Source organism: Ixodes scapularis, unplaced genomic scaffold, assembly GCF_016920785.2.
Source record: "Ixodes scapularis isolate PalLabHiFi unplaced genomic scaffold, ASM1692078v2 PGA_scaffold6__148_contigs__length_123643588, whole genome shotgun sequence".
NCBI classification, from domain to species: Eukaryota; Metazoa; Arthropoda; class Arachnida; order Ixodida; family Ixodidae; genus Ixodes; species Ixodes scapularis.
The window spans coordinates 108,015,312-108,042,504 of NW_024609881.1; the positions used below are offsets into that span (position 1 = coordinate 108,015,312).

The window sequence follows — 27,193 nt, forward strand, 5'->3', positions numbered from 1 at the left end:
ATAACCGAGTGTTAGTGCGTAAACAAGTAGCGGGCACCGGCCCAGCAGAACGCAGCTTACCGCAAGGGAAAAGGCTTTCGCAGAGCTGCCCTACGTTGCGACGTCCGGCCCTCATGCAGCACGAAAATGGCAGTCGAAATTGAGTGCCTCTCGCCCGTGCTCCATAATCGGTACGTTTCTACAGCGTCGTACAAAGTCCATACTTGACTAGAGCGATCGGCCTAAAGAGGCCACTAGCCGCCCACACTGCAGTTGCACAGCAGGTTTCGAGTACAGAATGGAGGTGACGTTGGGCGTTTGGGAATCTTAGCTTGACAGCTGAGGCTACCACTTACGGTGCCTCTATGCTTAATAATTAGGGTGTATCACTTTTCCTGGAGACCTACAAAAACCGGCATCCACACAAGCCCGCCGTTGCGCTGCCTCGGCGTGGAACGTCGGCACGCACCAACTTGGCTGCCCGGAAGTAATGACAAACCAGCGAGGTCCCGCAACAATTTATTCTGGCGAGAGGAAAATCTGTCGAACGCTACCCTGGAACCGTGCATCCAAGTTCAGAGTCCGCACCTCTAGGCACGTAAATAGCGCTAACACGACGTCGGCTGGCACTTGTAAATATCACAGCATTTTCCCAGTCGCTGAAACTGGGAATAGAACCGACGCCACCCAGATAAGAAAACCGTAGTGTTGAATTTTTGATGTCGCCTTGCCGAGGTTGGCGTGGGGCACCGACCGGACAAGAGTGCTGCATCGGCAATTAGCTGGGACTCGAGTTCGTTCTGCGAGGACGAGCGTTTGCCGAACACCGGGGTAGCACTCGTACCTGATCCATGCCCTGCACTGGTACCTCCTAGGAGACTCGACAAATCCAGCACCATGGCCTTCATCTATTAGGAGTCGATAGACCTCGTATGGCAGAGACATTGGTGTTTACCTCGCTAAATAAATATTTACACTCAATGTAGCGCACACTCCCAAATTTTTTTTTTTTTCTTCAGAAGTGCACTGTACCCTGTTCACCCTTATGCCGAGACTGCGGCCAAAGCTAAGAGCGCAAGCTAGCTCCGCGCTCTTTTGAGACGCGCATTTCTAGCGCGATCGCTTGTTCTGCTGAAGAAAGCTTAGATGCAACAACCGTGTGGCAATGGCTGCGGTCTCGGCTTAAGGGTGAACGGAGTATAGAGAGCTCGTTGTAGAAATAAGTTATGTCGTGTGGTGTATTTGTTAATGAGTGCAGAACTCTGTCGGTACTAGATGCACCAAGTCCCTTCAACGTATCTGAGCAAAAGTAGTCCTCAACCGTCTGAGCTAGTTCGGCTCAAAAAGAAGTCCTTGAAAAATCCGCCTTGGCCAGTCTAGCTTGGAGCCAGTCCAGCTTGGAGGCAGTCCAGTTCATAGTCAGTCCGACTCTTGGTCCGAAAGTCCGAGTAGCCTCTCGTCGTCGTCTGCTGCTGCTATCAGGTCCTGCCCTCCGTTCCTCCGGGACGCTTCCACTAGGGCAAGAAATTGGCCCCCCGGACGCTTGAGGAGCTCCGCCGGACTCCCCGACTCCACGATCCTTCCATGGGACATCACCAACACCTGGTCGCAGTCCAGCACAGTTTGCACCCTGGATGGGAGTGAAGGCACGCGTCATTCTTCGGGCAGTTGCCAGGTATACCGGCTATGAACGCAATGGATACAACCATACCGGCTACAATTATACCCGCTACGAACATACGGGCTACGACTGTTACTGACAAGGCTCTTAAGAACCACTCGCCTAGGTGTCCCCCCAAACGCTTGCGTTGCTCATCTGGTATATGCTCATTTGCTTACCTATGAGCGATGAGCAGAATGGTGGTGTTGCCAAAGATGCTCCTGATGGTCTGCTGGATGGCACGGTCAGTATCTGCATCCACCGCAGCAGTGGCTTCGTCCAGGCAGAGGACCTTCGAGGTAATAAAGCACAGTCAAGGACGGCTCCATTCGGAGAATGACCCAAAGGGACAACAACGCAAAAAGACCAGGGGCTCCGAGTTCCAAGCTGGACACTCGGGGAGGAAGTTCCTCTCCTTCGCTTTTCCTCTACGTTCAGCTTTGTTCAAGGAAGGAAGTTTTGTTTTTATTGGAATGCAAGTGCCGGTGACAGCGGCTAGCTTTTGATAAGAATAGTAACTAAAAAATGAATAAAATAGCTTGTAAAAAGTAAAACAAAAATTTAACAATTACATAATAAAAAAATTGCATGAGAACACTTAAGACTGCTTACATGTAGGAAGGCAAAGCATTATACCGTAAAATACTGAGCATCCGCCCACCCCCAAATTTCCCAACATCTGGAAAAATATGCACAGTACATATAGGTCGAATTAATGACCTAACAAGTGCCCATTCCCCACTGTTTATTATTTTCTCCATATTTTGAGTGGGTGCTTGCTCGGCATTTTACGGTAGTCCCGCGGGAGAAACGTTTTCGAGTAATACTTCTACACGTATTATAGTTTAGGACTACGTCGAGGACGACTTCCTGGAGGTCGACTCCAAGGACGGCGTCTAGGACGACTTCAAAAACGACTTCTAGGAGGCCTTCTAGAACGACACCTAGAAGAGGACACTTAAGGAAGCCGTGGCGTATTTGCGTGGGCAGCCACGTTTGCATTCGGAAGCCACCGGGAGGATGGTGCAAAAAGGCAGACACGGGTGTCTCGGTGTCGCCGCGTGCTGTGTGACGCGCTTGCAGCGAGACGTTTGAAGACGCGCCAGCAGCGACACCGATGCGTCTCGCCGTTCGTCGAGGAGAGAACTGCGAGGTGCACGCTTGTCGGAACTCCGCCGTCGAGACCCCACGGTGCGCGAGTGCGACGCCGACGCCCGATGACTCCGCCGCAACACATTGCAGTCATTGCTTCGTTTTTAGAGCGCAGCTCTTAGGCGCCCGTTTCCAGCTTGAGCTTCGTCGTAGTCGTGGGCGTAACCGCACATTGCATTATGGGACACTTCCCATAATGTTTTCACGAGTGACATTATGTGGGTCGCTAGTGACATCATGAAGGTCACGACCTTCACGAGTGACGTCGCAAGGGTTACAAGTGACATCACGAGGGAGGAGGAGAGGGCATACCCTCCTTCCTGTACGTCCCCTCCTCCTCAAGAGCTGCACTCTAATTTGGCATTAGAGGGAATTGTAAATGTCTCACTTTTTACTGGTGCGTCTAGCACCCTATACCACCCGTGCAATGAAACCGGTTCCTAAGTGGCAACGTATTACGTTATGGGAGCTGGCCCGTCGTGCAGTCGGATGTCGCCATGCCGGTGCCCATACCCGTGTCTTGTAGAGCAATGCCCGGGCAAGGCAGAGCAGCTGTCGCTGCCCCACGCTCAGGCGGCACCCCCGGCGACCCAGGGTCATCCCAAGGTCGCCCCCGAGTGCCCTCAGTGCGCCCCCGAGCTGGCACTTGTCCAGGGCGTGCCAGAGCTGGGTGTCCGAGTGCAGTCCCCTCGGGTCGACATTGTCCCGCACCGACCCCGAGAAAATGAACGGCTCCTGCGGGATGGCTGCCAGCCGCTGCCTGCGGAGGGTGCGTTGGGATGGCCCAGATGTGAGAGAGGGAACGGACCGTGGACAGCACTTGCAATTTAATAGCAGTTGCGTCCTGGAAAGGCCGTTTAGACGTGCACGTGCGTGCATTGTTCTGTGGCCAGGAGGACGGCGGGCAAAGGAGCAGTATAAAGTTTCGACCATGCTTTCGCCACTCCCTCGCTCCTCGTAGTACGTCAAACGCAGGCCGCAAGTCACGTGACCCAGACAAGCAGTTCGAACAACTCTCAAATCTAGGCACTACAGGGGTGGTGGGCAATTTAAAAGTGGTTACAAAGTGTTAGAGAGGTTAGAAAGTCGATCAGCAAGTTGAAGTTCAAACAAAAGCTGGAGAGAATGTAGAATACACAAGGGGTGAGGAAAGTATATAAGCATCTACATAGATATGAAAACTCTGGACACTAAACAAACCAAACCTGAAAACTTAAAATACCAACAGTCAAGTGCTGGGGCAGAGCACACTACCTCTGTAAAAAAGGGAGTAAGAGAAGCTGAGAGAAAAATGTGGGAGGAGAGAATGCAGTGCTTCCCTCCCCCCTAGTTTAACCTTCCACGGACAAAGCCACAGGTGGAGTTGGTGTCGCAAGCTAAGCAACCTCCCCTTTCACACTAAAATGTATAGTATACATTTTACGTTGTGTCCCAACTTAACCCTTCTGCCTTCTTATTTTGGCTGTAGTCCTCCATTTTGTCTTAATCTGTCAGTGCAATAAACTCTTGTTCACTATCCAAGTGCATTTATTGCCCAGTATTATCAGTTAGCAACAAAAGGGGGAGGAAAGGTTTCTTGGGAAATTTTAGGCTTGCTGGGGTTCCCTAGGATGAAGAAGTTTGAGGGCCCCTGGACTAGGACATGTAGGACAAACTATGAGGAAATAAATATGTGATGTTCCGTATGCTGCGGGGAAGACGAGACAATACATGTGGTGTTGAGGTGCACAGGGCTTGCTCCCACCTTCCCCGCGGGGGCGATGGATTTAGCCGGAGCGCTCGAGTTTGCAGACGAGAATGGAAGAATGGATGATAAGTGCATTTTAATATCGAAAAGGAGATTAGGAATCTGGTGAAAATGATCTAGGGAGAATAAAATGACATACAGAGGAGAAATAGGACTCCCTCGTGCGTGGCTCCGGCCCAAAGTCTCAATTCCGCCTCCCAGCGAGCCCAGTGCTGGGGTAATCCCGAGCAGATTTGACTAGAGAAAAATTGGCGACTCCCTCGCCGGGGAAAAGAGGAGTGGGTGATGTTTTTAGTTTTTTTGCTCGATCCCCCAGCCTGGCGATAGTTAAAAAAAATTGCAGAGGGGAAGCAAACTGGCTTAGAAGAGCAAAGGGAGGAGTCGTATTTTTGGAGTTTTTTTTTTTCTTTTCTTTTTTTTAAGCAAGGCGGTGCAAGCTACCGCCCGACATAGGGTACAGTCGTTAGCATCCATCCATCCAACAACAAATTACATCAAGGGGAGCCGGCATGCCCTCAGATGTCGAAATCCTGGCGGTTGGTCGTAGGAGTGCTGGCAAAAAGATTACAGGACAGCAAATCGATGGTTGAGGCGAATTTGTAGAAATCACAGGGGTGATTCCCTATGAACACAATAGCATTTACAATTGCACACCACCGAATTTAGCGGGGAAGCCGAATCAATGCATGGGTCGTGACAAATTTTTCCACTAAATTTAGCGGGGAAACTCCGCTAAATTTTTGTCGTCCTCTACGACAATGTTAATTCCTTGTCGTTGAGATCACCCTAGAGGTTATCCTTGAAGTCGTCCTAGATGTCATTCTAAACTTCATCCTTGACATTGTCTAGACTGACGTCAGAGACATCTAGAACAACCTCAAGGACGACGTCCAGGACGTCAACGACGTCGCCTAGGAGAACCTCTAGGGTGATCTCAAGAACGACCGCTAGGACAACATCAAGGTCATCAGGTTCTTCGAAGAGGGAGCGAATGTGAAGGAGTGCGTACGTATGGCGCATTAGGGGGCCAGAATATACATGGCTGAAAATCATGAGTAGAAGCTTAAAATCATGAGCCATTTCACTCTGTGAAGGTAGACGATCAGCAAAGCTGTTTGGCACACGACACAGACCTAGCTGCCTCGAGGAGCCGAAGGAAACTAGACATGCGCCACGGGACCGCCACCCCGGGAGAGTGGAAGTCAACTAGAAATACAAGCGCTTGGAACGACAACAAAAAGAGGGCGCTGCGAGCGTAGACATGACCGACGGGGGTCGCACAGCGGCAAATCTTCGAGAAACCTTTATTATCTAACTGAGAGTCTACTGATCTTGAAAATGGTGCCTCTTGATAACTGATCTACTGAATAGACCTATTGCTAAATTACCCAAGCATCAAAAAGAATGCAGTGAATGGTGTTCCATGCACTGCACGTTCCGGCACCTGCAGCAGTAACTGCTCTAAAGCAAAAGCCTAAAACAAATGGCATCTTGCATGCGCGTTCGTCAACACTTTATTTTGGTTATTTACTTAATCAAATCTTTTATACGGGGAAGGCGTGCGCGTGCGGCGGTGCAAGCGTAGAGTTTTTAATCGCTGCACACCAAAAATCCTAGCCATAAACAGCTTCGTTGTAATAATGCTTTCGCATTAAAAGGCGAGCAGACACAACGGTCGCTATCGTAGCAGCGTCCCGTCTCGTGCACGCGTCGGTTTCTGCCGACTGTCTGACTGGAGTGCCACCTATGGCAGAAAAGGCATCCACTGCATCCATCTCGCGTCATCAAGTGGAAACTGAGAGACGTGCACTCTTGAGGGAGTGACACACACTTCAGTCGGAGACGAGCTGGAGGCACCGTTCGGATGGAGAGCCTCACCTGACCTCCCGGGGTCCGACTTTGGTGACGTCCACGCCGTCGATGAAGATGTGGCCGCTCTCGACGGGCACCAGGCGGAAGAGGGCCTGGAGCAGGCTGGACTTGCCGGCCCCCGTGCGGCCCACCACCCCCACCTTGGCCCCCATGGGGGCCTCGAAGGAGACGTCCCTCAGGGCGGCCGGGTGGCCCTCCCGGTAGCGTAGAGTCACCTTGCTGAACTCCAGCACCCCACAGAAGGGCCAGCCGAACGGAGGCTGCGAATGGGACGAAGCTTTTTGCCACAATTCAATAGAGGAGCTCTACATTGGCCAACATAGAGACATTAAATCAAAAGCTTCCTTCCTTCCCCAGCCACCAGAAAGCTACTGTCGGTATGACGCAGACACCATACTTGAACGACAATAGTGATCAATGAACAATGGTGCTGGCAAGATGAAAACGGCGAGGCATCCTGAATGCCTGGCCCCCACCACGAGCTCGTCGCTTTTCACCGTGCGATCGCTGCACGTGCACGCTTGAGGCTCGTGAGCCATTGAAGAGCTATCGAAGGCAGAAAGCTAGCGCTGGAGGTAGGAAAACTAATAGCTTCATCCCCTGTCAAATAGCGAGCGCTCACAGATTTGGGACTCGGAGCATCTAGTCTTGGTGGTGGAACGGCTGAGCAAAGGCTCTTGAATGCACGCAATGCAGCAGATGGTAAAGCTGCTCCATTCGCTAACATTTTTGCTGTGCGGCCGCCACCACTGCTGCTAGGGCGTTGTTCCGGCCGTTCTTTCCACCACCGCCACCCCCCAATGTCTCACCAGCCCGGCGTACAGCAGGAAAGCCGTCGAGCGTGGCTCGCATCTACAATCGACATACATTTCTCACTGAACAATAAGTATAACCCAAAATAAGAGTGACTTTTTACGCATCTTGATCGCAACTTTGGATGTTTGGCGTGAACGTCGGCACCTCAAGACCATGTCCCACACGTGGCTTTTGTCCCCCTAGAAGATTAGCCCATCACTCAAAATTCATACAACAACGGCTTCCTTCGCTCCCGCCCATGGCTTCGACGGCACTACGCGCAATTCGTAAAACGGAATATCGTCACAAAACAAATTAGACGCTTGTGTTGAGACAGAGCAAGACTGGTCTGCCTTTAAAGAATGGCAGCAAAATGTGCATGTTATGGCAATGCCCGTTTATGCTGTAAATGAAGAAATGAGATGTTTGAAAATCTCTGCAAAAGCTCTTGAGGAAGAGGAGGGGAGGGTATGCCCCCCCTTTTCTTCCATACCCTCTCCTCGTCTGTTCCTCCTGTGCCTTTCCCCATCCTCGTCTGTTCCTCCTGTGCCTTTCCCCATCTTCCTCTCCTCCTCCTCCCTCCTCTGTACCCTCCCCTCCTCCTCCTGCATACACTCCCATCCTCCTCTGTATCCTCCCCTCCTCCCACAGTTTCCCCGCTAAATTTAGCAGGAAAATTGATGCCACGTGACCTCAACACCAATTCAGCTTCCCCGCTAATTTTAGCGAGGAAAATGACGTCACATGACTTTGCGTCACGTCATCCATGAACAAAGTCAGTTTCTCCGCTAGATTCGGCAGGAAAATTGACGTCACGTGACCTCAACACCAATTCAATTTCCCGCTAAATTTAGAGGGGCGGCTACGCCGACGGCAATGCCGCTATACGCGGAAACGGCTGCCTAAGAGCTGCGCTCTAAAATTTAATTAGACAGTGCAGTACCATTGCTAGCCTGGGGTCTTTAACGTGCATCACGCGGTAGTGATACACGACCGCACGCCGGTACGATGCTCCTCCAGAGCGAGGCGGGCGGGGGTGGGGATTGAACCCAAACACCTGCAGCAGCATGAGCCTTCGCTCCATGTGCTCTGAGCTGCAGAGCACCAACGCACTCGGCCACCGATCCCCTGGTATAGTCGTGCAACTCCCTCTGAAGTGCCGATCGGCTAACTTGGCAGACGGCCTTCACAGTCTGCCAAGTTATGGCGAGACCGAGTAAAGACGGAACTTGGGGAAAGATCTATGCCGACGACGGTAGGCGGCGGACGGCGAACAGGACGGGGTGGCCACCCACCAGCAGCGTGCCCTCCAGGGGCTCCTCCTCCAGGTCCCTGAGGTACTGGCCGGCCCTCTCGACGCTCACCAACTCCTTCTCAGTGTCCGTGAATGAGGTCACCAGGCTGCCCAGCAGGGAGGTCACCGACAAAGCGTACGACAGGGCCAGCCCCACAAAACCTGCGGGAGGAGGAAGGACCCGTTGGCGACGACGTAAATGCGTGGGTCTCAACTTCTGGCCGGCTTCGTCCGTTCCCTGGCTCAACAAGTTGTGGCCGAACCTCGTGGCAACGAGCAGCACTGTGACGTGCCTCTGCACCCGCTTGATTTTGCTACTACAGTCGGTGGCGAGGTGAGAGCGGCAAGAAATAGCTTCGGTCGCTCCGCCTCCGGCACAAACTCCCACCTTTGAAAACGCTCCAATGTCTCGTGCACCTCAAGCGCTTGCTGGAGTGGTTAGGCCAGGCACACGTTCTGACGTTCTCACTCTGCCAGTGACTACACTAGATTTCGCAACTAATACGTGTATCCTAGCCTAATATGCAACCTCTCTTCCTACGCATGAGGGAGGAGACTGTTAAAACAATGCTCACTAGTGTTGTCCCTTGTCCCTCTTGTTCCCCTTCTCCAGGGTTTATTTTCTTCATTTTCCTCACTTCCCCCTCGCTTTGCTATGCCATTGGTCGCACATGCTACGACGTCGGACCAACAGCTGCACTCCATTGCCGACACACTCTTCTACGGTCTCGCTGCGGCGCGACCAACACGAGCAAGCGAAGTTCATACAGGCTTCATAAGCAAGGCTATCGCTTTAAGAAATCTATCATCCCTCGGGCATGTTCTAAACGTGTTCTAAGCGCATAGCATTCGGAACGCCAGGTCTGCCCGAAACCACAGCCCGTCGCACATGTTACACACCGCACTCAACGGATCGTCCGTGAACTGGTGACGAAACTTCCGGTCCGCCGCCGCCGCGTAATTACAGCGCCAGGAAGAACGCAAGAAAATAGAGCACTGTTTTCTTGCATTTTTCTATGTCATGTACAAGTCACCGAACCAATCGTGTCTCGAATGTCGCCTGCCAGGCTATCTCCTTGTACTGGTAGCCACGCTTAATATGAAGCATACACGTCCCGGTGACTTGTGCGTAAGCTTCTATAACGTAACATAAGAAAACGGGGCTGTGTGAACCAGCCTTAATGCCAACTGACTTCCTGTTGCGGCTGTTCCGGGCACTCTCATTTTTGTAGCCGCATCCATTGTTCCTCCCGCTTCGCATTGCTGCGTTCGCCGTCGTCACTTCCGCTCCGCATTCGTGGTACGCAAAATCCCCCAAGCAAGAGCCTTCATAGTATGTGTAGTGCAGCGAGCTCACGCAGAGGAAAGTCCCCGCCTTGAGAGTAGTTGCCAAATGTCTGCGGAGGGCATGCTTGGCGACTGCACGCTCCATGCCACGCGCTCCGTCGAGGCTATATCGCAGGTGCGGGCAGGAGCGAGCTAAAGGTCCGCTTACATACTTCCGTCTGCTTACGACCAAGTTCTTATAGCCTCTTGCACTGGAAAAAACGCTGGCACCCTCTATGAGGTGACCCTGGAACTGCATTTCTCTAGAGTGAAGGTTTTGCAGTATCTGTAAGATCAAATGTGCGTACCCCCATGAGAAATGGTTGCCTATAGTATTGTCAAGTTTTTCAAGCCAAGAAAGAAAGAACGACGCGCAAAATTAATAGGAAATATACGGAAATGCCAAGTGTACCACGGCTACACGATAGGTGGCGCCAGTGTGAACTCTTGTCATATTAAGAGGTCTTGAAGGTAGGCAGTCGTAGGCAGTGGAAAGTGTGTGAAACGAGCCTTCAGAGTTGGCCTTAGAGGCAGTGTGTTTCAAATCTTTCGGGGGGAGGGGGAGTCGGTCCCCGGGGGATCGGGGGTCTCACCGGCGCTGACCCCCCGCACCTGGTGCTGAACGACGGCCAGGAGGGCCACGCAGGAGGTGAGCAGCACCCCGAGGAGCTGCAGGCGTAGGTTGAGCCACTGGCTGGCCGCCAGGGCTGCAAACACCGCCTGCTGGTTCAGGGCCACCTTGTGTAAGTTCTCCTGGCAGAACCTGCATGCCCCGTCAGTCAGAAAAGGCCTCCCCTCTCGCCCTTGTAGCCAAACAGCACGGGGCAACGAAGTGAGAGCACAACTGAGCTTGAAGGGAATGTCGAAAGAGACGTAAATAAAAATGACCGCATCTCCACGTGGTGAATGATGTTGATTGGGGCGAAGCTCTGGTGGTGCTGATGATACTGATTTTATTGTTCATAGGTAGTCCTGATGGTGCTGATATTTTTTTATTGCTCATAGGTAGTGCTGAGTTCCGGGTTGCGTTTCGATTTCATTATTACAGCTTTATGGTCGGTGAAATGCAGAACCAGTGGTTCTTCTAGTGGATCAGCTTGGATCCGCTAGAAGCCGTGGGAACGCATCTCCACCGCTTAGGTCAACGGTCCATGTCAGAAAGGGAATGTGTGGTATGGAACGTGGTTATATATGCATTTGAGCATTGACCGCAGCGCCCTCTTGTCTATAAACGTTGAGACAATGCATGCAAAGTTTAACAAGATTGTATACACACTTGACTGCAGTGCCCTCTCCTGTATAGACGTTGAGTGGCTACATGCAACGTTTCATCCATGACAGAAACCCCAGCTCTTGAGTTACTACCACATCTCAGAGCCCCCTACTCCTCCCGCAGTCGTGGCCGAGTGGTTAAAGGGAAACTCCGCTTCATTCTCGGTTGTTAGCAAACACTGCGACTCTCTTTAGTGTCATCTAGAGAGACCGAATGTCAAATATTATAACGTAATACCGCCTAAAAGATCACTAAACCGGCCGACAAAAACTGAGACGCGCGAAGTCACCAAAATCCGCTAATTTAGCGGGCGACGTGCGGCGCAGCCAACTTTGTATTTCCGTTGTGGCTGACGTCTGTTGCATACGCAGTTTTTTTCTTGGTATTTTCTTTTCCAGGGAGAGCTTACCGGGCGGCGCTACGGACGCGCTCCACGTTTGACTTTGAATAAGCAAAGAGGCGAGCCTACTACAATAGAGATCAGTGGGCGAGACAGACCAAAAAAAAAAATGAATGAGAACAAGAGAAACAAAAAGAGGAAGAGAGAATTGTACGGGATGAGTTTCGCTGACATGCGTGCCAACCGGTGCCAACAGACTAGCCGCCTGGGTTGCCGCCTACATAGCCTGCTTCGTTGCTGCTTGCGTTGCCTGTTCGCCGCCGCGGCTAGGCCCGCCCTCCATCCTCCCTCCTCGCCCTTCCCCTCGCATCCGCGTCTTTCTTGGGTTGCCGCTAGAAGATCACGTGACCCCTTGTATTCCACGTGGGTGTGTATGCAACTGACGTTGAGAGTACAATGTTGCCCGGCTGTGCCGAAGTTTCAGTTTCGGTTTGCGATTGTGGTAAATAACAAGATCGCACGAAAAATATTTTGCTTTTAATGAGACAAACGGTCTAGGGTTGTTTTGAAGTACTTTTCACGTTTATATCACCCACTATCTCAAAATTTCTGAAATCAAGCGGAGTTGCCCTTTAAGGCGATGGACTAGAAATCCACTGGGGTCTCCCCACACAGGTTCAAATCCTGTCGACTGCGCAAACATTTTTTCTTTATAGGTGAGCACGGACGCCGGACGGACAGACCGACGGACAAGGCTACACCCTAAAGAGCTTCGCCCCTAAAATTGAGCGGTCCCGTGTTAGTCCACGACACGGCCACGGCGTCGCACTCGCAGACCGGGGGTGCGTGAACCACTTTTGGAACCAGACATCTGACCATTTTTTTCCTAACACTTTTGTTGTTTTTTTGTTCTGGAGCACGTGAAAGTGCATCTCTTGACACAAGCTCTTGGCGATGACAGTGCTACAACGGCACTTTGCTATAGGCGATAACAAAGTGCCGTTGTATATAGCAGGTTATTATACGCTGTGGCATAGCTCTGTGGCAACGCCTCCGCTTCACATGTGGCCAGACCTAGGTTCATTTCCCGCGGGTGGCAGACAATCTTTTTTGGGGGTTTGGCAACCTCGACGACACACACCCTACTATGCCAACTACAACAACAACAACTAACATGGTGGTTCTAAGCCGGTCGCTTATGTTTTAGGACCCTCTTTGGATTGGCAGAAGGTATGGGGGACCCCATCCACCAGTGGGGAGGGGGAATATTGGACAAGTACAATTGCAAAGGGGTAAACGGAAAAAAATCTAAATGTGTGCAAACAACACTGAAGTTCTAAAACGGAGAATATAGTCAGCCCTACTAACTTGGCACACATGGTTTGGTCTGTTTAGCTTCGTGGAACAGCCCGCATCAAGAAAACAAAATGTTTAATCGTTCAACTCGACTAACAGTTGAGGGCCTTGGGGACCCCAAGAAGGCCTTCAGGACCCCTAACGGTCTGCAAGCCCCCATTTGTGAACCACTGAACTACAACATCGACAACATAAAAACAAGGGACGTCATTTCCAGCCGTGCTAAGAGCCTATAACAGCTCTTGCTGTAAAAAGACTGAACCGTTTAAACTGATATTCGACAGGCAGGACACACTCTCAATGTCAGGGGAGCCTCCCACCTGCGCTTTGATTAAAGCTCGGTTTCACCTTGCATTGGCACAAGGGCAATGGCCAAACTTTGGCCGGAGTGACAGTTACCTGGAAACAGATCCCAGGCTGCGTATGACCGGGATCCCAGCCAGGGTCTCGCTCAGATGGGAGTAGACGGGCGACAGGGTGACGCTGCTCAGACGCTTGAGCTCTCGGGAGGTCCACCGGTAGTATTGCTGCGCACACATCGCACACACATTGCATGCCCATTGCACACAGATCTCCACCAAACAAGGATCGAACATCGGGACAAAGCGAACCAGCCGCTACATACTCGTTACTTCTGGAGCGGCAGCTTAAACCGAACCCAAGTTCCCACTCTGCTCACCCCGTGCAAACCACGAAATGCATCGGCAATGGGCGATCGACTGCTCAACTTCCGACAGGGCATTCTGGAAACTTTGACGTCCGGAGGCGGCACGACTATCGGCTGAATCAAATACGCCGAAACACTCCTGCACTGATGCAACGAACCTGCCCTAGTGGGCTTCTTAAGGGAAAAATACATAGAATGGGACCGAGGACCTTTGGCGTGACGCCGAATCGTTCTGAGAATCTGTAAGGCACATTTTCCGAGGCTTAGTTCCAAGACGAAAGACAAGGTTCCTCTTCCCGGCAGTAACGTACAGATAAAGTGAGCAACACCTTGGACCGCAGTTATGATGCCCAAGATGCGTCTTTGGCTGGTGTTTCTAACGTCCTGCCCCACCCATACGTCAAAAGTGGTCCCTAAGTCGCAACAAATGACGTCCCAAATCACAAATGACGCCATGCTCTTGCGTGTCCCCGGCAGCTTGTGCAAAGCCACCGGCGAGCTCACCTGCAGGGAGTTGTAGCCAAAGCCCAGGGGGAGCAGCACGAGGGTGATCCAGGGCAATCCGTAGGCGGTGACCACCAGGGTGCCTGCCAGTGCTGCCCCCTGGGCCAGCAGGATGTTGAGCACGAAGGGCAGCGTGTCGTCTATGGACCACACGTCCGTGGAGAAGCGGTTCAGCACGCGCCCCGCAGGACACGACTCCACAAACCACAGGGGCGCCTGGGGAAAAGAAAGAACAGCCACTGTGTAACGTCAAAACAAGCTAGCCAAGTCACACCATCCGGTTCATTATTCTGAACGAACAAAGCTCTCGCAGCTTTTTTTTTTTTCTACACAAAGAAAAATTTTAAAAATGACTGCATCTCCACGTGGTGAGTGATGTTGATTGGGGCGAAGCTCTGGTGATGCTGATGATACTGATTTTAGGGAACGTGGTTATATACGCATTTGACCGTAGCGCCCTCTCATCTATAAACGTTGAGCCAATGCATGCAAAGTTTAACGCGATTATATACGCATTTGACCGCAGCGCCCTCTCCTGTGTAGACGTTGAGCGGCTACGTGCAACGTTTCATCCATGACATCCCGAGCTCTTGAGTTACTACCACATCCCAGAGCCCCCAACTCGTCCCGCAGTCGTGGCCCAGTGGTTAAGGCGATGGACTAGAAATCGATAGGGGTCTCCCTGCACAGGTTCGAATCCTGACGACTGCGCAAGCATTTTTTCTTTTTTTAAGAAGACAGATGGGATGGCAGTCGATGTGAGCACGAACGCCGGATGGACAAGGCTAGACCCTAAGGAGCTTCGCCCCTAAAAGGCCAGCGGAGACAAAAATGCGTCACCCTCGTCCGCCCTTTTTCCTTTACCTCCTTATTCTTTGTTTAGAAAAATCACACTAACCGGTACAAGGCTTGGCAGAAATAAATATTGGCTCGTTGCCATCGTCTCACTTACAGGATTCCTGGGATAACTTAGTTTTGGTAAACCCACCTGACGCCTGAAATGCATTCGGCTCTGGGAACAAATTATTTACGCAAAGGTTGTATCCGTGAAACCCGCAGCTTGGCACTTCCGCGCGTGTGTAAACGATGCCCAAATAGAGCTCGATTGGTGTCTGCTTTAGGAGATGATGTTGCTCCTGCTGTTGCGTCTACGTATATCGCATGCAGACGAACAGAAACTCGCGAACTGAAAGAAAATAAGTCACGAGTGCCATACAGTGCACAGCTACAATGAAATATATTGTTTGGAAGATGAGGGCGACGATCCCTCAGTTGCGGAAGGAGGGTAAACAGCTCAAATGCAAGGCGGTTGCCTTTAGACGGTCCGTCATAGTGGCCGCTTCTGAACCCCACTTTCACCGTTAAATCGTCCCCCATTTAACACCCTTACAATAGGTTAGCTATATATTTACCCTATGCCCGGAGCTAACAAGCAAGTTAACGTCGGGGAGTTGTTGCGATCCCTTTACCTTGAGAACTTTGTCCAGAAGAAGGTCATGAATCTTGACTGCAGCGGCAATTCCTCCGTAGGCGAAGAGGAACGCTCGTGCCAGGGTCAGGAAGCCATTTGCCACAGCCAGACCCCCGTAGACGGGCAAAAACACGCTCAGCACGTCGCCTCCTCCCGCGCTCCTGGTGGAGGCGAGATGGAGGCACTGATGAATGCATGATATTGGTCGTATTCTTTGTATTGGGTGGTAGTTTGCGCCACCTAGCCAGATGCATTTACACTTCTCTTCTTTGAATATTGACACTGACCCCCTCGACACTTTTCCTTGGCTGCTGTTGCAACAAAAGCGAACATGGCTGACAAGTACTAGAGAAACGGTATATGTTTCACTTGTGGAGCAGAGCGATATACTAACAGTCTCTCATTTTAATCCTCCAAGTGGGTCGGGAAGCGCCTGTCGCTCTTGCAGGAGGCGTTGCGAAGTGCGACCGTTGCCCAACGTTCCTAGTGTGCCGAAGATAACCCTTTCTCCCTGAAGCGCATGCATGCGTGGTATATTTAGAATGGTGCTCACATTATAAAAAAAAAAAGCAATTACACACTATCTCACAAGCACATGGTAACGTTCAAAGGTCCCAGATATGCTTTCTGCTCATTAGACTTCAGTATACGATCTACATTTAAAAAATGTCTTTGCGTTTTAAATAGAGCCTGCTAATAGGCTCCGTCCAAAATGAAATGAACTGCTACTTCACTTCCTCGTAGCACTTCGGAGTGTTTTTGAGCATGTGACCCCTTCTCAGCCGTTAAGGAGCTGGCTGCGAAAGGAAAAGGGACGGGACACCCTGGCTCCATCATTTAATTACTCTAGCAAGTACTACCCCAATTTTTTACTCCACAGCTTGTGAATTCAGCAGAGCGAAAACAACTGTGGCCCCCAAAGAGTGCGAGTTTTAGATCCTTTCAGTGCTATGCCACCGGCAAAGTTCTTGCGTGTCCTCAGAATTCAATCTCTGATGATCAGCACAAAAAAAAGTGGAACTCAGAATCCTTGAGAACTTTCCGAAGAGAAAAGACCAGATGCGCGATGCCTGCACGTCGGTGAAACGGACGATGTTGTAACAGCACCATGTGGTAAACTCTCATAATTTCAAATTCCAGGAAGCCACAAATTTTGTTTGAATTATCAAAAGCTTTTTACCAGAAATTCATCTAAATATAATGCAAGATAAAATTATGATCTCCAATATGAATGGCTACACATTAGCAGAAGATATTTGATGATTTCTTCTACACGGGCCTACTAACCGTAAGCAGGTATGCCACACATAAAACCTTGTTGAAATCATTTATCATGGCACTTCAAAACAAATGATTAAGTTTGTTGATCCAGCAAAAAGTTGTCTATTGTGGATTATTAAACAGGGGACACAAGAGCGATAAAAAGGGGCGCAGCACGGCACTTTCCACAGCAACTTGCACGAGTGCTGTGACGTGGACCTGTGCTATGCCTCCGCATCAGGGTGTCCGTGCAAGTTTCCATGGAAATCGCTTAGCGGCACCCATTTTCATTGCTCACGTGTCCCCTGCTTTAGCCCTGTTGAGCGCGCTTCTTACCGAGCAGCAGTGCACTGCAGAGAAGCAACATTCACAAAGCTCGCTCCCACGGGTGTTGCTTCTCCGCAACAAGCGCGCTCACCGGGATCGCGAGAACAAAAAGTATGAATTACCAGAAAACGTTGTTCGAATTAAGTGACCTATAAATACATTGAAAACAGCGGGACAACCCAAATTATGAAATCTGTTTGAATTAAATAGAAGTGTGATATAGCCGAGCTTGAATTATTGCATGCCTACTGTAGGGAGGTTACCGAGGGGCGGGACTCACCTCAAGGAGGCCATGAAACGAGGAACGCCGACGGCAGACGAATTGGACCACGACACCCAGGCGGCCAGCCACCAGTCCGTCGAGGTGCGAGACACTGTCGCAGGAAAGCAAACCTCAAACACTCTCCTAAAGGAGACAAGATTGGTCTGTCCGTTATGCACCCGTCACTTAAAACTGCTTGGAACAATTTCATTTTGGAACACAAATGGGCCGAAACGAAAAGCTAGAGATGGATTTGAGCGTGATCCCCAGCTTGTTCTCACCGCCCCCTAAAGCGACTTCGTCCACGAGAGGGCGCTGCTACAGTGCGACGCATCTTCTACTGGTGTGTTTGCCGCCTTATTCCGCCCGTGTGTCTTAAGTTTTTCCGAAGTGGCAATGAATTGCATCGCCAGAGTCGTCGTGTCGTGCTGTCGGGCGTCGCAATTCTGATGGCTGGTCGTAGGAGTTCTGGCAACAAACATGAACAAATGCCGGTGTCGCGGTCGTCACGACCTCCAAACTCCCTGCTAACGAAACTTCCGTGAACTGTGAGGCTGGACAGCGACCATCAGCAGAACAGGCGCCTGCCGCATCTGCCTCTGCTGCTATGCCACCGCCACCATCGTGGCAAGCAACAGCGTGCCACCTCTACGACATCATCATTCAATGATGATGTTTACCCCATTCGAGCACGCGGTAAAAAACTTTCAGCCTTTCCACTCTGGTGAACAAGGAAGACCAGCAAAGCTGTACTATGATAGGACGACCTCAAGGACGACGCCTAGAGGACGACGTCTAGGACGACCTAAAGGACGATGTCTAGGACAACATCAAGGACGACTTATAGGAGGACCTCGAGGACGTCTGGGACGACCTCAAGGACAACGCCTAGGACGACCTCAGGGATGACGTCTAGGATGACCTCAAGGATGACTTCTAGGACGACCTCGAGGACGTCTAGGATGACCTCTAGGATGACTTTGAGGATGACCTTGAGAACAACCTCTCGAACAACGTCTAGGACGACCCAAGGACGACTTCTAGGATGACCTCAAGGATGCCTTCTAGGACGACCGCAAGAACGACTTCTAGGACGACGCCTAGAGAAATTCAGTTTTTCCAATTTGGTGAAAATCGGCGTGGAAAGGCTGGAAAGGTTGCCGCCGTTATGAGCGAGGCCGGCAAGCCGGTTGTTTGGTTGCCGCTGTTGCTCATAAATGGTGGTAGCTGTCAAGAGTTTTGTGTCGACATTTGTTTGGCACCGGACACGATCCTCGGGAACCTAGCCCTTAACAGCTCCGCTGTAAAAGTACCAATCGGAGACGTGCTGCAGGCACCACGACGTCACCACTCACCCTGCATGAGCAGCACGAACAGGATCACCACGAGCGCCAGCCAAGCTCCGACCGCATCCCAGTACGACCGCACTGTGCTCAGACGAACGGCGCCGATCTCTCGGGCCTCCGGCTCCAGGGGCACCTCGGTGGGTCCTTCACCGCCGTCCCCTTCGGCACGGGCTGCACGGGGGGACGCCTGCGTGGGACCCTCGCCCACTGCATCCCCCACGGAACGCCCGAGCACCACTGAGGGGGGTCCTGTGGGTTGGGCCGTAGAAAAAGTGTGCGTTAGGAAACCGATTGTTTTGGTTCTCACATTTCAGCGACACGACTGGCTTTGTGACCTTGCAATGTCGCATCGACGCTGCGGCGTTGCGTTGATTCAAAGGGTTTTCTAGTTTGTTTTTTCTGTACTTGTCGGCTTCTCGAGTAATCATACTCTGCCAGTTATCTCCCCGCTTTCTCTGACTTCCCTTTACTAAACGTGGGCTTAGTATGTTAATTTCATGCTTCCATTCTCACGATGTCTCCAAGAATGTGTGCTTGTTCGAGTAACAAACTGATGAGGCCGATAAACTCAACTTCACTGGTCCGGGGCTGTTCTGGCCACCGAAGCACCATAAATGCGTCCCCCGTCCTTTCTCAGAATGAAAGTGGGCCAAACACATGGGCCTCGAAGATCCTCTCCGCAGTACACTTCCCCCGAGGCTACAGGTTCCTCGTTCGAGCTAGGGCCGTAGGCTGGCCGCCGAGCTACTGCCACGATGCCCCCACTCTGCAAGCTCAAATCAAACAGAAGAGCCGGAAGTTGCACCAGCTGATATTCATTCACAATTCTTATAAAAGTGCAGGGAAAACAAGGGTAGAGAGATTGATTGACTGAAAACGTGTATTTTTGCACGAAAAGGACGCTCATCTACGAGTTGTGCGCCCTGAAATGGGGGGAGGGGTGTGCGGGGTTGTGAGGTGGGGTGGATGACTACGGTAATATTACCATGAATGGATCCCGGACTTCCTGATGAGCTCCATCAGGGAATCCAGGGTCATCTTTCAGCGCTGTTGTTTGCCCCTTGGGAACAGCTCATGCCTTTGCTGCCCATCTTCTCATCCACCTCATAATTAGCACACTTTTTCAAAATCGCAAATCGAACTGAGCACACGCTTCCGACACACAAAGGCGGGAACCCCACAAATGACCAGCAGGCGGCCAGACGACTCACCAGAGGCCACGATGGCCCCGTCCCTGAGGGCCACCACATGGTCAGCGCTGCTGAGGAAGCCCACTTGGTGTGTGACCAGGATACGGGCCTTGCCCTTCATCGCCCCTAGCACGCACTGGTTGAACACATGCTCTGCCACGTGCGCGTCCAGGGCAGACAGCGGATCGTCCAGCAAGTACACGTCGCAGTCCTGGGCCAGAGACGTCCCAAAGCTATGGTGCCCGGTGGTGTGTTTGGCGTCCTATTTTGCCCATACACATCGAAATGTCCCGAAGTGGCAACAAACGACGTCGCATAAGCGAGAGTGTCACGCTGCCGGACGTCATGATTTTGGCAGTTGGGCGTAGAGGTTTAGACAAAAAGCACGGGTGAACGCGAGCATCTGGAGAGCGGCCTGCAGCATGACAGGCATCTGCCACACCCACCACTGGTGCTGTGACACTCCTAGGATCCTGACCGGCGACAGCGTGACACGTCTCCACGACGTCGCCCGGCAGAAATCGAGGGACCACTTTTTTGGATGCGGTAAACACACCGGCCGGAGGCACGTTCCGGGTGCCGTATCCCAACCCCCCCCCTTTAACTGCACGTTCAATGTCTCCCAACTAGTGTTGCACAAATATCTGAATTTTCAAATAGTAGATTCGAATAATACGCTATCCGATATTCGCTTCAAGATGAACTGCGATATTCAGGCTTTTCGAAGTGTTGATTGCGGCGAGTCAGCCCCGTTGAGTGAGCTTCTCACAGAGCGTCTGCACAGTACCAGGACACAGTATACTGCAAAGAAAGCGGGCTCCGCAGCTATTGCATCTCCGCAGTGCACAGGTGTTTGGTGTGAAGCGCACCTAACGGGGCTTACTTGCCGCGATTATGTGAGTATGCAGCGATGTCTTGACAACCCACGTGTATCATTCGTTTTTTGTTGTTTTTTTAATCAAATTAGAAATTGAGGAATTGAAGTTCCATACCTGGTAGAGCGCCCTTGCCAGCGCCACCCTACGCTTCTGGCCTCCACTCAGGGCCTGACCGTCCTCGCCAACTTGCGTCAGGTCACCGGCCGGCAGAGACTGAAACGGGCAACACCCAGAGGTCGGCATTTCAGGTTGAACTCGCTCAATTGCAACAGGCTCACAATAAAAAGCAGCCATTCCCTCACCCTCAAACAAGTGACTAGAAACAAACTTTAAAACTCGCTCACCCTCACCTTCAATTCCTCACTCACAAACTCACAAAGGTACCGAAATTATGAACTCACCAAACGCATGAACTCGCCAAACTCATGAATTTGCCAAACTCATATAAACTTACAAATATCAGAACTTATCTAACTCGTGAACTCACCAAACTCGCACACCTCATCAACCTCGTTCCCCTTATTCAAACTCGTAACTCACCGCCATCTGTAACGTAAGGGTGTGCACTCGTGAGTGAGCTCTGCCAAGTGCGACACACTCAGCTGCAGCTGCACACAGTACTCGAAGAGGCATCGCCCACCCTTTCTGGGCCAACACTTACTATAGTCAAATGCAACACAAGAAAGGCACTGCAAGGGGGAAAAGAACAGAAACTAGGAAAGCTGAAGTGGAAAGGAGCGACCTCCTTTCCACAACGGCCTTTCTTGTGCATGCCCTTTTCCCCCTTGCACTAGAAAGGAAACCAGACGTTTTCAAACCAGCTTGGTTTCTTCTTCAAGGGTGACTGAAAGCATGCAGAGCAGCAGCAGCTGCTAACCTCTTCAACTTCAAAATAAAAAACAAAAAAATGAAATATCGTCAAAATTGAAAAATTATGTTTTTAGTTACGGAGACAATCAACTCTTCAGCTTTCTCCTGAGGTCACGGAGGCCAGGTGCGTCCAAAGAGGGCAAGGCGCCCAGGGGCCCGTTTAGGTTTCCTGGCGTATGCTGGAATGGCCACGACTCCAAAAAAAAGCTTTCTTCGGATATTTGGCTCTGTGTCAATCACGTACGCGTTCACAAAGTCAATGCGATGGTTTATTAGAATATTGCAATGTTCGGCGATGGTGCTGCGCCCATTGTCTAACTTCCGCACGTCGTTCCTGCATTGGTGGATTCACTCGGAAAAGTTCTTCACCTCGCTGACGTAGTTTGCAGGGCGTCGCTACATGATTCCATGCGCATCCTGTGCATGGAATTGTGTAAATTACGCCCTGTGCTCTTTCTTTTGGTAGACAATCTTTTCGTCTTGGCATGAGCCTTCTCAGCGTGGAGAAGGGCTTGCAGGCCGCCAGAATTCCTTCTTTTCCCAGTACTTGCGCCAGCACTTCCCTGGTCCCCTTTACGTAGAGGACGCTGATGCGTGCGACTCAATGGGGCTGCTTTTTGTCTAGCGGAGCTACGTTTTAGAGCGCAGCTCTTAGGCGCCCGTTTCCGGCTTGAGCGGCATCGGCGTAACCACACGGTGCATTATGGGAAACATCCCATAATGCATCGCGGTGACGTTCCAGCACGGTGCCAAAACGTCACCGCGGTGCATTACGGGACGTTTCCCATAGTGCACCGCGCGGATATTTCGGCAGGGTGCTGAAACATCCCCACGCCAAAATGTTACCGCGGTGCATTATGGGACGTTTTCCATAATACACCGCGTAGATGTTTCGGCACGGTGCCGAAACATCGCCATGCCGAAACCTCACCACGGTGCATTATGGGACATTTCCCATAATGTACTGTGGTGACGTTTCGTCACGCTGACGTTTCGGCACCACTCTGAAACGTCACATGACATCGCGCGTGAAAGAAGGATGAGGGGAGGAGAAAGTATAGATGAAGAGGAGGGGCATACCCTCCCCTCAGTACCCTCGCCTCCTCATCCTCAAGAGCTGGGCTCTAAATCGGCGTTACAGAAAGTTGTAAGCATCTTTCATTTTTTCGGACTTAAATTCTCACCCTACAAGGCAGATTTCTGCCAAATATGTTTATTTTCAAGCCTTTCTTATGTTGCATCTGACTATAAAAAGGTCGCCAAAAATTCCATTCTTCGACGAGCCCCAGTCGCAAATCCTTAGGCCTTATTTAACAAGGTACAACCATCTGGCTTCTTCTATGAAGTCGATCGGCAGTGGAAAAACGCAGAAACTCTGGTGCATTGCTCCCGCAGCCACCATATAGGCATCTCTATGGTGGAAGGTAAAAAATGGCGACAAAATTCAAGGCACACTGTTTATGGTAACAGCTTCATCGATGGTGTACAGTTGCTACAACTTAAAGTGGTGTAGACATACCCGAACATTCAGGCATGACCTATATGTAAAGGGGTAAAGTTTAGTAACACTAACGACGTGACGAGCATACCGTAATATCCAAGTCATCGCCCACATACCCCAACAATGACTCCGCGATTTGCAAACATTCGTCCTACCCAAACTATGCGGCCGCGGACCTTACAGTTGGAGGACGTCAGTGACAAAGTAAAGCGAAGGAGAGGAAGACACTTCTCTTTATTTACGCATTTCCTCCGCGAGCGACCTTGAAGTCATGGTGTATTCCTACAAAAAGAAAATGATGGAGATAACAGAATAAAAAAAGTCGGAAAGATAACACAGCAGTAACCTATTCAGGGATCGCGAGGTAAGTGAATCCTGGAATAAAACCGCGGAGTGTAAGGTCATAGTCTGCCTCCGCCGAAGTAAGGTCGCCGCAAGCCCGCTTCTCTTTCCGGCACGTCGCGACGGTGGTTTTGCAATGTTTAAGACAAAGCCAATGGGTAAATACAGTAAATCTTTGCTGGAACAACACACAGAGGCGTTTGTAGAGCGTCCAATTTCGAGCTCCGTGTCCGTGGTGCCGTCCATGCCACGCAGCAACGCCACTTTAACCCGCGTTGGTAGCACACCATGCCCGGACGCACACAGGTATGCACCAAAGGAGAAAGTTGCATAAGAGCTTGCGATTCAAAACGTCAAAGTATTAGCCAACATGATCGCCGACTTTTCCACTTTCCCAGCATCGCTCCTCATCACTTCTTTGGGCCACTCACTCGCTCGTTGCGCCTAATTGATTTTCCTATTTTCTGGTAGAATTTTTTTTTTTTTTTTAGACTAAATAGAAGAACACAGTGGTGTAACGTGATTTCACGGAACAAACGTTTGCGCTGTATGCCGATCGGCGGTGTTCATGGCATGTATGCAAGCAACGGACTTTGCGATAGTAAAACACTCTTTCAAGAGCATTTTTTGTATAAAACAATAAAAATGATTCTAGTTTTGGGTTCAATTTATCTCTTCTGCAGCTGTGCAAGATACACACAAATGAGCGTTTTTCCCCAATCCTTTTTTACATTTTGTGCTTACCCACCAAGCCCACCCCACTTTTTTATGAATTTCAGGTGACAGGGGGGTGGGCGATGACCCGGGATATTACGGTAATTACTGCATCAGGAACAGCTTTCAAAGAAGATTCGAGTTGAGATAGAAAGTGACATGCGTTTGCACACCACAAGCAACACAAAACGGAGGCCAAACGACTCGAGAGAGAGAAAGCGAGGATATGTACCCTGAGGTCGTCCAGCAGGGCGCAGCACTGCAGGACCTGGTGGTAGCGGGTGGCGTCGAAGGGTTTCCCGAACAGGACGTTGGCCCGGAGGGTGCCCCTCTGCAGCCAGGGCTCCTGGGGCACCAGGCCCAGGGGGCGCCCGGGGTGGGCCAGAGACACCGAGCCCTGCACCCGCGACACCTCCCCGGAGATGGCCGCCAGCAGGGTGCTCTTGCCGCTGCCCACGGGACCCACCACCCCCAGCAGCTGGCCCTGCTCGGAGACAACCCCGATCTCAGGTCCCTCGAAAAGGGGGGGACAAGGAATGCCCGTCATGTCTGCCTCCTCCTTGCATGGAAGTAGGGGCCCGTTCACACACTTCCATTCGCTTAGGACCGAGTTCTTGCGATCTCTTACGACGAGGGGACACACTGGGGCGCTGGCACCGTCTACGAGGTGACCCCGGAACTGCATTTCATCGCAGCGAGAGTTCTGTGACATTTGCGAGATAAAATAATATTTATGAAAAATGGCTGTTTAAAACACTGTCAAACGTTTTTCAAGCCGGGGAAAAAAGAGTGGCATGAAAAAAAACAGGAAATCTGCAGAAATTGCTAGTGTTCCAAGACCACTCACCAGATGAAACCAGTGTCTTTTCTCGTTGCAAGAAATTTCAAGAGGTTTTAAGGCAGACGGTTGTAAGCAGTCGCAAATGTGTGAACCAACCTGGCAGGTATAATTGATTTGTGCGTCCGTTTAGACAGCAAAATGCAAGTCTAGCCTCTGGCGTCTCCACTGTGCTCGAGTAATTTAGCCAGTGCAGTATGACCACTAGCCTGGGGTCTCTAAAGTATGTCCCGCAGTAGTGATGCACGACCGCACAACGGTACGACACTCATCCAGATTAAAACGACAGGGGTGGGGATTGAACTTTGGATCCCTGGGTTCTGCAGCATGAGCTGTTGCTCCACGTGCTTTGAGCAGCAGCACATTAAAGGGGCGGTGCAACGGTATTCAATTAGAATGTTTTTAACTTTACTCAAACTTACGGGCACTAATGGGACTCAAGGATACTCGCACGCAACGCCACTAGGCAAGAAACCCATTTGTTTCAGAGTAATTTCAAGGAGAAAAGCGACTGTTTTCGTCCAATGTCTCCTTCGCAAAACCTGATGACGTAGCTGGGGGTACCACCCAGTGACGATATTTGAATGCAGCTCATAGACTGGACCCCAACATTATGCGAGCACTCGATTTGGGCTCGTGATAATCAATAGCTCGACAAGCATTCGGGTAGTGGCCCGTGTCCAATCGTTGCAATGACGACAATAGCCGAACCATAACAATGTCTGGAACAGGGTGTAAGATAGACAGGTGGGGAAACGAGAACCAAATGAGCGACCGGATTATGTCCCCCTCGGTTTTCTCTTTTTCTGTGGCGCCATCTATGTGGAGCACCGCGAACTCTCACTCCGGGTGGGTGACCGGTGGCGACCGGTTAAACTGACAGAGATGGTTTCTCGTGGATTTTTAATGGAGGACTGTCCTGCTTTTGGTTGTTTTTGCGCACTCCCCCATACAGTTCAATGCTTATCCGATTCCTACTTTTTTTCTTCTCGCCGCAGCGCCATCTGTCGCAAATCGGGGGTACCCGCAAGCAGACAAGGACAGAATCCGGTCACGGCGCTGCGGTAGGCTTCTATGGGCCGTTTCCCCACCTGTCTATCTTACACCCTGGTCTGGAACTCAGTGCATGTTCTGTGCTTTGCCAACTCCAGCGCGTGGCTATGATCAACACTGACAGCATATAATCGGCTCCAGATCACAAGGCCGCTTGTTCTGGCTGCGAGTTGAGGGGGTGAGCGCTGCTTGTTTTTTTTTAATTTCTTCTGCGACTTCTATTGCAAGTTGTAAAAAACGAACGCATGTTTCCTAGGTCATTAACATCAGAGATTCCTCCTAAGCAATATTTGCGCAGAGTACAAAAATTTTTGCATTGCTTCCTTTAAACTGCAAACACTCTTTGGGGTTTGACTTGCTCCACCTGTCAAATCTAGGCCCCATCACACAATATGAGATGCAGACCATCTGACCAATTCAAGCGAGGTAGTTGATTCCACCGGCACTGCAGACATTTCTGCCGGATGCACAGGGATGGCAGGGCATGCCACGGCCTGCCCTTACCTGTTCCAGGCAGAGGCTGATGGGTCCCAAGCAGAAGCCCCGCGACGAAGCCCCCGAGATGCTTCTCGGCAGGGTGAGATCCCCCTGGGCCGTGCCCCAGTGGAATATGCCCGCCGTGATGCGCACCACCTCCCGACCTGGAACAATGCAACGAACACCCGTTTGTCCTCCCCTGTCCAATCGCACGGCCCAGTATCCGGTTTGGCTTGGGACCTCCGACACGTGGGCGCTTCTTACAACAAGAACATCCCCTTTCTGCCAACCATACTAGATAAACTCAGTTGTGAAACTCCTGCAAAGGGGGATATTTCCTCCCCTCAAGTCCATCACCCGTCGCTTGAAACGCCATCCAGCGACTGCGTTTCAAAACTGGTTGTTCCGTCCGATACAGTGAAGCGACATCCGGACGCTGCGTTTTAAAACCCGTGTATTCCGTAGAGCAGGGGTCGGCAACCTTTTACTGCAGCAGGAAAAATCGCCGCAAGGAGGAGACGGAGCGGGCTTGACGAAAAAAATCATGAGTCATTCTACTCTGTGACGGTGGACGACCAGCGAAGCTGTTTAGCACACGACACAGAACCGCCCAACAACGGGACCGCCACCCGGCGGAAAGTAGACACGCGCGACAGGTCCACCACCCTGGGAGAGAGAAGAAAAGAAAACTAGGCATGC

At 51.1% G+C, this 27,193-nt stretch overlaps 1 protein-coding gene across 1 annotated transcript in view; it reads right to left on the minus strand.

Annotated features, from left to right (window-relative positions):
* Window positions 1-484: 484 nt before the first annotated feature.
* LOC8050868 (ATP-binding cassette sub-family C member 10) overlaps window positions 485-27,193 on the minus strand; it is a 35,660-nt gene continuing 8,951 nt past the window's right edge. The window contains exons 5-19 of the mRNA XM_029987387.3: window positions 26,522-26,658; window positions 24,359-24,610; window positions 20,814-20,912; window positions 19,843-20,032; window positions 18,641-18,880; window positions 17,304-17,397; window positions 15,435-15,597; window positions 13,966-14,181; window positions 13,194-13,321; window positions 10,419-10,588; window positions 8,501-8,661; window positions 6,417-6,670; window positions 3,305-3,551; window positions 1,819-1,931; window positions 485-1,609 (exon numbers count right to left, since the gene is read on the minus strand). Of these exons, the coding sequence (XP_029843247.3) occupies window positions 1,399-1,609; window positions 1,819-1,931; window positions 3,305-3,551; window positions 6,417-6,670; window positions 8,501-8,661; window positions 10,419-10,588; window positions 13,194-13,321; window positions 13,966-14,181; window positions 15,435-15,597; window positions 17,304-17,397; window positions 18,641-18,880; window positions 19,843-20,032; window positions 20,814-20,912; window positions 24,359-24,610; window positions 26,522-26,658 (2,675 nt within the window). The 3' untranslated portion in view covers window positions 485-1,398. The remainder of the gene's footprint in view (window positions 1,610-1,818; window positions 1,932-3,304; window positions 3,552-6,416; window positions 6,671-8,500; window positions 8,662-10,418; window positions 10,589-13,193; window positions 13,322-13,965; window positions 14,182-15,434; window positions 15,598-17,303; window positions 17,398-18,640; window positions 18,881-19,842; window positions 20,033-20,813; window positions 20,913-24,358; window positions 24,611-26,521; window positions 26,659-27,193) is intronic.